This window comes from Oncorhynchus gorbuscha, linkage group LG15, assembly GCF_021184085.1.
Source record: "Oncorhynchus gorbuscha isolate QuinsamMale2020 ecotype Even-year linkage group LG15, OgorEven_v1.0, whole genome shotgun sequence".
Classification (NCBI taxonomy): domain Eukaryota; kingdom Metazoa; phylum Chordata; class Actinopteri; order Salmoniformes; family Salmonidae; genus Oncorhynchus; species Oncorhynchus gorbuscha.
The window spans coordinates 8,276,642-8,289,793 of record NC_060187.1 but is presented as its reverse complement, the minus strand read 5'-3'; the positions used below and the strand labels follow the sequence as shown (position 1 = coordinate 8,289,793).

The window sequence follows — 13,152 nt, the reverse complement described above, 5'->3', positions numbered from 1 at the left end:
ATAACTAGGAGTAATACTGTATGTACTAAGAGTAATACTGTATGTACATATAACTAGGAGTAATACTGTATGTACATATAACTAGGAGTAATACTGTATGTACATATAACTAGGAGTAATACTGTATGTACATATAACTAGGAGTAATACTGTATGTACATATAACTAGGAGTAATACTGTATGTACATATAACTAGGAGTAATACTGTATGTACATATAACTAGGAGTAATACTGTATGTACTAAGAGTAATACTGTATGTACATATAACTAGGAGTAATACTGTATGTACATATAACTAGGAGTAATACTGTATGTACATATAACTAGGAGTAATACTGTATGTACTAAGAGTAATACTGTATGTACATATAACTAGGAGTAATACTGTATGTACATATAACTAGGAGTAATACTGTATGTACATATAACTAGGAGTAATACTGTATGTACATATAACTAGGAGTAATACTGTATGTACATATAACTAGGAGTAATACTGTATGTACATATAACTAGGAGTAATACTGTATGTACATATAACTAGGAGTAATACTGTATGTCCTAGGAGTAATACTGTATGTACTAGGAGTAATACTGTATGTACATATAACTAGGAGTAATACTGTATGTACTAGGAGTAATACTGTATGTACATATAACTAGGAGTAATACTGTATGTACATATAACTAGGAGTAATACTGTATGTACTAGGAGTAATACTGTATGTACTAAGAGTAATACTGTATGTACTAGGAGTAATACTGTATGTACTAGGAGTAATACTGTATGTACTAGGAGTAATACTGTAATACTGTATGTACTAGAGTAATACTGTAATACTGTGTGTATGAGTAATACTGTAATACTGTATGTACTAGGAGTAATACTGTAATACTGTATGTACTAGGAGTAATACTGTATGTACTAGGAGTAATACTGTAATACTGTATGTACTAGAGTAATACTGTAATACTGTATGTACATATAACTAGGAGTAATACTGTAATACTGTATGTACTAGGAGTAATACTGTAATACTGTATGTACTAGGAGTAATACTGTAATACTGTATGTACATATAACTAGGAGTAATACTGTATGTACTAGGAGTAATACTGTAATACTGTATGTACTAGGAGTAATACTGTAATACTGTATGTACATATAACTAGGAGTAATACTGTAATACTGTATGTACTAGGACTAATACTGTAATACTGTATGTACTAGGAGTAATACTGTAATACTGTATGTACTAGGAGTAATACTGTAATACTGTATGTACATATAACTAGGAGTAATACTGTAATACTGTATGTACTAGGAGTAATACTGTAATACTGTATGTACTAGGAGTAATACTGTATGTACTAGGAGTAATACTGTAATACTGTATGTACTAGGAGTAATACTGTAATACTGTATGTACTAGGAGTAATACTGTAATACTGTATGTACATATAACTAGGAGTAATACTGTATGTACATATAACTAGGAGTAATATTGTAGTACTGTATGTACATATAACTAGGAGTAATACTGTATGTACATATAACTAGGAGTAATACTGTATGTACTAAGAGTAATACTGTATGTACATATAACTAGGAGTAATACTGTATGTACATATAACTAGGAGTAATACTGTATGTACATATAACTAGGAGTAATACTGTATGTACATATAACTAGGAGTAATACTGTATGTACATATAACTAGGAGTAATACTGTATGTACATAATAACTAGTACTAAGAGTAATACTGTATGTACATATAACTAGGAGTAATACTGTATGTACTAAGTATGTACATATAACTAGGAGTAATACTGTATGTACATATAACTAGGAGTAATACTGTATGTACATATAACTAGGAGTAATACTGTATGTACATATAACTAGGAGTAATACTGTATGTACATATAACTAGGAGTAATACTGTATGTACTAAGAGTAATACTGTATGTACATATAACTAGGAGTAATACTGTATGTACATATAACTAGGAGTAATACTGTATGTACATATAACTAGGAGTAATACTGTATGTACATATAACTAACTAGGAGTAATACTGTATGTACATATAACTAGGAGTAATACTGTACATATAACTGTAATACTGTATGTATAACTAGGAGTAATACTGTATGTACATATAACTAGGAGTAATACTGTATGTCCTAGGAGTAATACTGTATGTACTAGGAGTAATACTGTATGTACATATAACTAGGAGTAATACTGTATGTACTAGGAGTAATACTGTATGTACATATAACTAGGAGTAATACTGTATGTACATATAACTAGGAGTAATACTGTATGTACTAGGAGTAATACTGTATGTACTAAGAGTAATACTGTATGTACTAGGAGTAATACTGTATGTACTAGGAGTAATACTGTATGTACTAGGAGTAATACTGTAATACTGTATGTACTAGGAGTAATACTGTAATACTGTGTGTACTATGAGTAATACTGTAATACTGTATGTACTAGGAGTAATACTGTAATACTGTATGTACTAGGAGTAATACTGTATGTACTAGGAGTAATACTGTAATACTGTATGTACTAGGAGTAATACTGTAATACTGTATGTACATATAACTAGGAGTAATACTGTAATACTGTATGTACTAGGAGTAATACTGTAATACTGTATGTACTAGGAGTAATACTGTAATACTGTATGTACATATAACTAGGAGTAATACTGTATGTACTAGGAGTAATACTGTAATACTGTATGTACTAGGAGTAATACTGTAATACTGTATGTACATATAACTAGGAGTAATACTGTAATACTGTATGTACTAGGAGTAATACTGTAATACTGTATGTACTAGGAGTAATACTGTAATACTGTATGTACTAGGAGTAATACTGTAATACTGTATGTACATATAACTAGGAGTAATACTGTAATACTGTATGTACTAGGAGTAATACTGTAATACTGTATGTACTAGGAGTAATACTGTATGTACTAGGAGTAATACTGTAATACTGTATGTACTAGGAGTAATACTGTAATACTGTATGTACTAGGAGTAATACTGTAATACTGTATGTACATATAACTAGGAGTAAAATGACAGATGATAAGCAGCAGCAGATGTGATGAGTTTAAAAAAAGTTTGTGCAAAAACAGTCAATGCAGATCGTCTGGTTAGCTATTTGGTTAACTATTTAACTAACTATTTAGCAGGCTTATGGCTTGGGGTTTGAAGCTGTTCAGGGTCCTGTTGGTCCTGCATTGGTACCACTTGCCGTGCGGTTGCAGAGAGAACACTCTATGACTTGGGTGACAGGAGTATTTGACCATTTAAGGGCCTTCCTCTGACACCGCCTGGTATAGAGGTCCTGGATGGCAGGGAGCTCTGCCCCAGTGATGTACTGGGCCGTATGCTCTACCCTCTGTAGCGCCTTGCCAAGCAGTCACCATACCAAGCGGTGATGCAGCCAGTCAAGATGCTCTCAATGGTGCAGCTGAATAACTTTTTGAGGATCTGAGGACCCATTCTCAATCTTTCCAGCGTCCTGAGGGGAAAGAGGCATTGCCGTGCCTTCTTCACGACTGTGTTGGTGTGTGTCGACCATGATAGATCCTTAGTGATTTCAACACTGAGGAACTTGAAGCTCTCGACCCGCTCAACTTCAGCCCGTCGATTTGAATGATCAATCAATCAATACATCCTATTTTTGATTCATTTGGACAGTTTTATATAATTTTTCTTTCACTTTGTAAATGTGGAGCAGGTTGTGTAGATCGATAGAAAAACATTAGAATGTAATCCCTTTTTTTTTAGATTTAATTTCAAGGCAGCATAATGTGAAGACAGTGCAAGGGGTGTGTAGTACATTACCCAGAATCCCTAGGTGCAACTCCTCAGGTGTTCTCTCCTTTTGCACGGTGAAGGTGTTGTCTGTGTACTCCTTGTACTGGACCTTCTTATATTTCCCGCCAATACGATCGTTACCTCTCTGGAAAAAGGTCTCTGAATCACTGAGGACATTCAGGAGGGACAAAGAACATGGTACCAGTCAGATCAGCACCAATACAAGACCAGAAATCAACCCCCTTCAGTCCGTTTCTATATATTTTTTGGGACCCGGTTTAAATTGGTAATGGGCAATAGTTACGCACTCAAAAATCCCTTTTCAACTCAAAACAAGTGCTCCCGAACCACAGAAGACAGTGATGTTACTGACCCGTCTGTGTTCAGAGGTTTCCCTGTACCGTGGTTGACCTGTGAAGGGGCATAGTCCCACAGCACCTCCTCGGCAGCGATGAAGTACTCCCTCACCTCCCCATTGGGCCGCGGCTTGTGGACGGCAGGGAAACACTTCTTGACCTCGAAGAGGGCCTGCATGCCCGCTGAGGCGGAGGAAATCAGAGGAAGACAATCACTTTATCCTATTGGACACAGACCTTAGTTTAACGTCTAGTTTTGATTTACATTTGATTGAATTGTCAACTAATGTGAAATCAAGCAAAAATGTCACCATGTCGTTGAATTTAGGTTCAAAGTTGGGCGAAGAAAAGATATTCCTTTACACTGAGGAACTTTTGGCAAATCCAATCAGTTTTCCTCGTTGATTCAACGTCATCACATTGAATAGTTTGTTTGAAGTCATGTGGAAACGGCGTTGATTCAACCGGTTTGTGTCCAGCGGGGATGTTACATTAACTCGGACTCTGGCAAATAAAATGTTCACTCTGTGGCATGTCTTGTAACTTGTTGGGGAGTTGTTGTACTACCCTCTGATTGGCTGTCTATCTGGGCCCTAAGAATCTCGGAGTAGGTGATTCATTTTAACCTTCTAGATCTTTATTATTAATAGCACATGGCAAGGGAACACCTGGTCCTACAATGGATCAGCAGCCTATTCTCTGAGATGCTTATTGGATACAGTCCCTGGCTTGTGAAATACATACATACCCATTAGGTGGTCGTTGACCTGGCAGCTCAGCAGCCAGTGACCAGGGTTGTCAGCAGTCATCTCCACATTGGTGAATGTGGCTGGGAACAAGCTAACCGCGTCAGTGTGGTGACCAAGGTTGGTAAGGATCTGGCCATGAAAGAACACTGAATGGATGTCCACCTCATTGCCCATGCCGATCAGGTGCCAGTGGATCTTGTTTCCGACACACATGCTCAGGTCAGGCAGGTTGCCGTACACAAAGCCATTGATCGCTGCAAAACAGTGGACACACTGTGTTAGTGGCCTATGATCTCATAGGCTTTGTGCGTTGTTTAGCGTGTGTGTGTGTGTGTGTGTGTGTGTGTGTGTGTGTGTGTGTGTGTGTGTGTGTGTGTGTGTGTGTGTGTGTGTGTGTGTGTGTGTGTGTGTGTGTGTGTGTGTGTGTGTGTGTGTGTGTGTGTGTGTGTGTGTGTGTGTAAGTGTTATTTACGTTAATAATCTCACAGTGCATCAGGTTGCTCTCCTGGAAGGCTTCATCATCTTTGTCTACTTTAGTTGTGGGTTGTTGTGGGCTATTGGCTGCTGTTGATGGCTGTTGTGGGCTATTGGCTGCTGTTGATGGCTGTTGTGGGCTATTGACTGCTGTTGATGGCTGTTGTGGGCTATTGACTGCTGTTGATGGCTGTTGTGGGCTATTGGCTGCTGTTGATGGCTGTTGTGGGCTGTTGGCTGCTGTTGATGGCTGTTGTGGGCTATTGACTGCTGTTGATGGCTGTTGTGGGCTGTTGGCTGCTGTTGATGGCTGAGTGCAGTAGGTCTTGATGTTGTCGTCCAGGTACCAGCTCATGTTCTCGTCCGACACAGTGAACATCAGGACGTAGGAGTAGTCTGCTGCCTTGTCACCATAGACATCCAGGGTACCTGCGCATCTCAGAAATAAACATCAATGTACATGATGACATACTATGGCCTTTATGACACAGGGAGATGGTGTGTGTTCTCTCTTCTGTAAATCTCAGGATCACTGTCGCCACAATGGGCTAATAACACTATACATAAAACTATTTTTAAAACATTTTGGTATTTTTATTTAACCTTTATTTAACTAGGCAAGTCAGTTAAGAACCAATTCTTATTTACAATGACTGCCTACGCCGGCCAAACCTGGACGACGCTGGGCCTATGGGACTTCCAATCACGTCCGGTTGTGATACAGCCTGGAATCTAACCAGGGTGTCTGTAGTGACGCCTCTAGCACTGAGATACAGTGCCATAGATTGCTGTGCCACTCGGGGGCTCCAGTGGTGCAACATGTTGTTGTTCAAAACCAGATCAGACCTCCTACTGTACATAACCAGCGTTTAGGTGCCTGATAAGAAGCCTGTACCTTTTTTACAGATGATGAGGGGTCCAACAAGTCCTGAGGCGATGTCTTGAGGTGCGTGGAGGTGGGAGTGATAGGCGCGTGCCAGGCAGTTGGTGTCATCCTTGGTGGGGGCGTGGGTGTCGCTCAGGATCCACACGTAAGTGTAGCTCTTCCCAGGATCCACCCGGTCGTCATGTTTCTCTGCATCCGTCGTCTCGTCCGGGTACAGAGCACCTGGCAATATGGGAGTTATCTGGATCGGTGACTGACTTCAATATGGGAGTTATCTGGATCGGTGACTGACTTCAATATGGGAGTTATCTGGATCGGTGACTGACTTCAATATGGGAGTTATCTGGATCGGTGACTGACTTCAATATGGGAGTTATCTGGATCGGTGACTGACTTCAATACGGGAGTTATCTGGATCGGTGACTGACTTCAATACGGGAGTTATCTGGATCGGTGACTGACTTCAATACGGGAGTTATCTGGATCGGTGACTGACTTCAATATGGGAGTTATCTGGATCGGTGACTGACTTCAATACGGGAGTTATCTGGATCGGTGACTGACTTCAATACGGGAGTTATCTGGATCGGTGACTGACTTCAATACGGGAGTTATCTGGATCGGTGACTGACTTCAATATGGGAGTTATCTGGATCGGTGACTGACTTCAATACAGGAGTTATCTGGATCGGTGACTGACTTCAATACGGGAGTTATCTGGATTGGTGACTGACTTCAATACGGGAGTTATCTGGATCGGTGACTGACTTCAATACGGGAGTTATCTGGAGTTATCTGAGTTATCTTGGTGACTGACTTCAATATGGGAGTTATCTGGATCGGTGACTGACTTCAATACGGGAGTTATCTGGATCGGTGACTGACTTCAATATGGGAGTTATCTGGATCGGTGACTGACTTCAATATGGGAGTTATCTGGATCGGTGACTGACTTCAATATGGGAGTTATCTGGATCAGTGACTGACTTCAATTTGTCTTGGGGGGGTGTATTTTCACACTTTATTGAGATAGTATGTAAATATGATGGGGATACAGGCAGGTGGGAAAAGTGGACGCAGGGATTGAATCCCGGTCCCCATCATGTGACTTGTGCCAGGAGTATTTCCCACCCCACCCCCACTCACTACAGGATTCACATTAGAGGGTGTCACCCCCACTCACTACAGGATTCACATTAGAGGGTGTCACCCCCACTCACTACAGGATTCACATTAGAGGGTGTCACCCCCACTCACTACAGGATTCACATTAGAGGGTGTCACCCCCACTCACTACAGGATTCACATTAGAGGGTGTCACCCCCACTCACTACAGGATTCACATTAGAGGGTGTCAGGGTGTCCCCCACTCACTACAGGATTCACATTAGAGGGTGTCACCCCCACTCACTACAGGATTCACATTAGAGGGTGTCACCCCACTCACTACAGGATTCACATTAGAGGGTGTCACCCCCACTCACTACAGGATTCACATTAGAGGGTGTCACCCCCACTCACTACAGGATTCACATTAGAGGGTGTCACCCCCACTCACTACAGGATTCACATTAGAGGGTGTCACCCCCACTCACTACAGGATTCACATTAGAGGGTGTCACCCCCACTCACTACATTCATAAGATTCACATTCCATCATCTACAGACGGCTCCCCACTCCATAACGAATAGGGCAACACATTCCATCATCTACAGACGGCTCCCCACTCCATAATGAATAGGGCAACACATTCCATCATCTACAGACGGCACCCCACTCCATAATGAATAGGGCAACACATTCCATCATCTACAGACGGCACCCCACTCCATAACGAATAGGGCAACACAATCCATCATCTACAGACGGCACCCCACTCCATAACGAATAGGGCAACACATTCCATCATCTACAGACGGCTCCCCACTCCATAATGAATAGGGCAACACATTCCATCATCTACAGACGGCTCCCCACTCCATAATGAATAGGGCAACACATTCCATCATCTACAGACGGCTCCCCACTCCATAATGAATAGGGCAACACATTCCATCATCTACAGACGGCACCCCACTCCATAATGAATAGGGCAACACAATCCATCATCTACAGACGGCTCCCCACTCCATAATGAATAGGGCAACACAATCCATCATCTCTGTTGCCTGCAGTTATGGCAAATGGTTTTGCGTTAATAATTAAATAGGACATTCTTTCCTCTATTCTACTATTCTAGACACCCACATCCACTCACCCTCACTGGTCTTGTTGTACATGACTCCATGGGAGTGGATGGAGTAGGCCCTAGTGGCCATGTTCTTCAGGTGGACCTTGATCACGTCCCCTTCCTCAGCTGACATCACAGGGCCCAGGAAGCCCAGCCACTTGGGCTTGGTTATCTCCTTTGTGTAGGTGGCGTCCGTGTACTGCAGGTAAACTGCTTTCTTGTACACACTGCCGATTCTCTGGGGCCCGCGCTCCAGGAACATAGCAGCATGTCTGTCGTGGAGTGGAGAGAGAGAGGGGGGGGGGGTTAGGAGAAGAGACATAATTAACATTTATACACACGCAAGGGACTATTGAATGGATTCATCGCAACAACAAAAAAGTCTACATAGTATACAATCTATATTACTTTAAAAATATATATATATATATAAATAATGATCTAAATATTCTTCCACTTTTGACAGGATTTTGTGTAGATCGATGACAATTTGTTTTTTACAATTAAATCAGTTTTAATCTCACTTTGTCACACAACAAAATGTTGAACTAGTCAAGAGGTGTGAATACTGACTGAAGACTGTATAATGTAGATTTCACTGTAGTATATTATACAGGAAATACTGTGTTCAATGAATTCCTAAAACCCTCCTATCATAACTTCCCAAAACTTCTACATATACAGTCTGTGTGTGTATATATATATATATACAGTAGGCCCTAAATATATTCTATTATATTTTATTACTTCTTTATGACAGTTGTACTGAATTACTCACTCATCTTCCTTCAGCAGTTTGTTGAGGATGATATTTTTCCCAGCGGGAGCGTAATCCCACTGAATCTCCCGAATCCCGATAAAATATTCCCGTGTGATACAGAACACAGGGATGAAGCAGCCCAGTAGAAGGAACAAGCTCGCTGTAGAACTCCCCATTTTGGCTCCAGACAGTCAGATGACTTTTGTTACAGAACTCACAGCCTTTTATAGATACTGGGGTGATGGGTCCACACAGCCAATCACAAACAGGCAATGTGACCTCACACAAACACACACAGATGCAGACTTTCCAGACCTTTGACCTGGAGCAGACCATCGCTTATTTTCCCCAAATGGTATGTAAGTACCTTATGTCTACCTGACTGCTACAAACACGTACACACACAAACATTGGTTTTACTCTCCAAGTGGGGACCAAATAAACGTATTCTCAATCAAAATCCTATTTTCCCTAACTGAACCTTAACCCCAAACCCCTAACCCTAAACTGAATCCCTAATACTAACCCTAAACCTAACCAAATAAACATATTGTCATTCAAAATCCTATTTTCCCTAACCGAACCTTAACCCCAAAACCCTAACCCTAAACTGAACCCTTAATACTAACCCTAAACCTAACCCCTAACCCTAAACGGAATCCCTAATACTAACCCTAAACCTAACCAAATAAACATATTGTCATTCAAAATCCTATTTTCCCTAACCGAACCTTAACCCCAAACCCCTAACCCTAAACGGAACCCCTAATACTAACCCTAAACTGAACCCCTGAGCCTAAAATATTATTTTTTTCCTTTTGGTAAAAGGTAAAATGTTCTAATTTATTTGTTTTTTCTTGTTTTACTATCCTATAGGACTTTTGGAACTTTAAAGGATAGTAAAATTAGACAACGGGGCGGCAGGGTAGCCTAGTGGTTAGAGTGTAGAGGTGGCAGGGTAGCCTAGTGGTTAGAGTGTAGAGGCGGCAGGGTAGCCTAGTGTGTTGGACTAGTAACCGGAAGGTTGCAAGTTCAAATCCCCGAGCTGACAAGGTACAAATCTGTCGTTCTGCCCCTGAACAGGCAGTTAACCCACTGTTCCTAGGCCGTCATTGAAAATAAGAATGTGTTCTTAACTGACTTGCCTGGTTAAATAAAGGTTAAAAAAATATATAATAAAAAATTTTAAAAGTTAGACAACAAACACTGGCCACTGTGTACATGATTCTACCCATTGTTACTTTGTCTACCAAATCCACAAAGAGCGCTTTATTTCTGACAACAATGGCCAATCACATCATAGGACAATGAGTTGCTTCAGTCAATCACTGGTAAACAGACACTATTTACATAAGACCCCAAAGAGCACAGAGCATGACGAAGGGGTTTCCTAACGCGGAGAATCAACGTGGTTTACAGGAATAGTCAAGGGAAATGTAATATTAGTTCTAACAAAGACATCTACAAATATTTTAGGATGTTGAGTAACCCTGGAAATATATATTTTTTAACATAGGGTATGAGGTGAGGTTACGCTAGAGGACAGAGTGAGTTAAGCCGCCTACAAATTTCTGTACTAAATTTAATTTGACCGCTTCCTTTTTAAAAACATGTCTATCTTTTATTTCCCAAACACAGTTCGACACAATCACAATCGCTGTTTTTGTCTTGGGCCAGACAAATTTGAAGCATCTTTTAACACAGGCTTAAAACCTAACAAAAACTATTTACTTTTTAAACACTTTTAACATAGGCCCTGGGGTTAGGGGTTACCTCCTTTCACAGCCATAAAGCGTTTTGCCTGGGAAGAAAACACTTCAATTTGCTTAACTTGCCATTGGCTCAGCTTACCCCAAGGCCATTGGCTCAGCTTACCCCAAGGCCATTGGCTCAGCTTACCCCAAGGCCATTGGCTCAGCTTACCCCAAGGCCATTGGCTCAGCTTACCCCAAGGCCATTGGCTCAGCTTACACCAAGGCCATTGGCTCAGCTTACACCAAGGCCATTGGCTCAGCTTACCCCAAGGCCATTGGCTCAGCTTACCCCAAGGCCATTGGCTCAGTTTACCCCAAGGCCATTGGCTCAGCTTACACCAAGGCCATTGGCTCAGCTTACACCAAGGCCATTGGCTCAGCTTACCCCAAGGCCATTGGCTCAGCTTACCCCAAGGCCATTGGCTCAGCTTACACCAAGGCCATTGGCTCAGCTTACACCAAGGCCATTGGCTCAGCTTACCCCAAGGCCATTGGCTCAGCTTACCCCAAGGCCATTGGCTCAGCTTACCCCAAGGCCATTGGCTCAGCTTACCCCAAGGCCATTGGCTCAGCTTACCCCAAGGCCATTGGCTCAGCTTACCCCAAGGCCATTGGCTCAGCTTACACCAAGGCCATTGGCTCAGCTTACCCCAAGGCCATTGGCTCAGCTTACCCCAAGGCCATTGGCTCAGCTTACCCCAAGGCAAACAATTTGACTATATTTGCCAACACAGGAACAAGGATGCACTTTCATGTTAGGTTTAGGACCTCATATTGAAGGTTATAGAGACCTCAACTGATGTATAGAACTATCTTAAAATGATCTACTTTGGTTTGGATACAAGCATCATGAAACCTCTTACACAATAAATTAATTTGACTTGCTTGTGTTTTCTGGACCTAACTTGCTTACTACTTTTTCCCCATGTGGCTTCTTCCTTCACAGACGCCATGAAATGATGACCTCTTCCTAAATATTTGGTCAGGTGATTCATTTTGTGTTTCCTAGAACAATGGTGGCTCAAACGTATCTTTTTGGCTCAACTTACCCCACATCTCCCCTATGGGAAATCCAACATGTCCTCACCATGGGCTACTGAGGGTCAACCAGTGACGTGAGGGGACAACAATGCCCCCCTCTCAGTAATCTAAGGTCATGCAACAAAAAAAAATCCCAATTAGTCAATGACTAACCACTTCCCCAGTCTAAAATGGGTCTGGCCCAATCTAACTAGTCAATGACAATAACCAAATTTACTTTTTGCTCTTGACCAATGGTTGTAGCCCAGCGTATTCCAAGTGGTGTTAAAATATTGTAGTTCTACATTTGAGCCAGATAGTGGGAGTATAACATCAGAACTATGGAAGTCTATGGAATGATGTGACAGTATGGTCCTATACCATATCGACCCCTAAACCCTAAACCCTAAACCCTATGCCCTATGCCCTATGACCTATGACCTTGTGGAGATATGAGAGGATTTGACAAGGTTGTAACAGCTCCACCTTTCTGTCTGATAGGCTAGGTGGAAGTTTCAACATATTGATTAGAAGTTGAGTGAAGGATTTAGGGGTTGATTTGGGATTACGCCTATGACTTTAATAGCTGTCCTTGATAAATACTCAAATAGGTATCAAAGTATACAACTTTGACAAATATAGCATGTTTACTATAAAACAAAATAGGAATGATCAGAACAATTGAAATGGAAAATACTTTTATTTAAGGCAGCACAAACGTTACAAAAATATTACAAATGCTCTAAATATATCAAATTGATTTATCTTAACATCTAGAATCTGTGAGACAATCATTTACAATACACTTAAAATGAAAACATTAATACAAATGACAACTCTCCTACATTGACATCATGTCAACAACAAAAAAATCAATGTGAAAAACTGAGTTGGATTTGCAAAAAAATATTTTTATCCACCAAACTTAGAACATTTTACTGCAGTGGGCTAAATCAAGGTCACAAGGTTGGTGTTTCTGGGTAGTCTTAAACAAATCTACTTTGAAACAAAAGTATCCACCTCAGACACATGGTTATGGGTTTAAGACGACACCTGTACCA

At 40.9% G+C, this 13,152-nt stretch overlaps 1 protein-coding gene across 2 annotated transcripts in view; it reads right to left on the bottom strand.

Moving 5' to 3' along the window:
- Positions 1–9,512, bottom strand: part of LOC123996577 (ceruloplasmin) — a 36,045-nt gene extending 26,533 nt beyond the window's left edge. For both annotated transcript variants that reach the window (XM_046300029.1, XM_046300028.1), the window contains exons 1-7: positions 9,336–9,512; positions 8,585–8,829; positions 6,336–6,548; positions 5,453–5,869; positions 4,966–5,220; positions 4,235–4,400; positions 3,889–4,028 (exon numbers count right to left, since the gene is read on the bottom strand). In XM_046300029.1, coding sequence (XP_046155985.1) covers positions 3,889–4,028; positions 4,235–4,400; positions 4,966–5,220; positions 5,453–5,869; positions 6,336–6,548; positions 8,585–8,829; positions 9,336–9,493 — 1,594 coding nt within the window. In that variant the 5' untranslated portion in view covers positions 9,494–9,512. The remainder of the gene's footprint in view (positions 1–3,888; positions 4,029–4,234; positions 4,401–4,965; positions 5,221–5,452; positions 5,870–6,335; positions 6,549–8,584; positions 8,830–9,335) is intronic.
- Between the last annotated feature and the right edge of the window lie 3,640 nt (positions 9,513–13,152).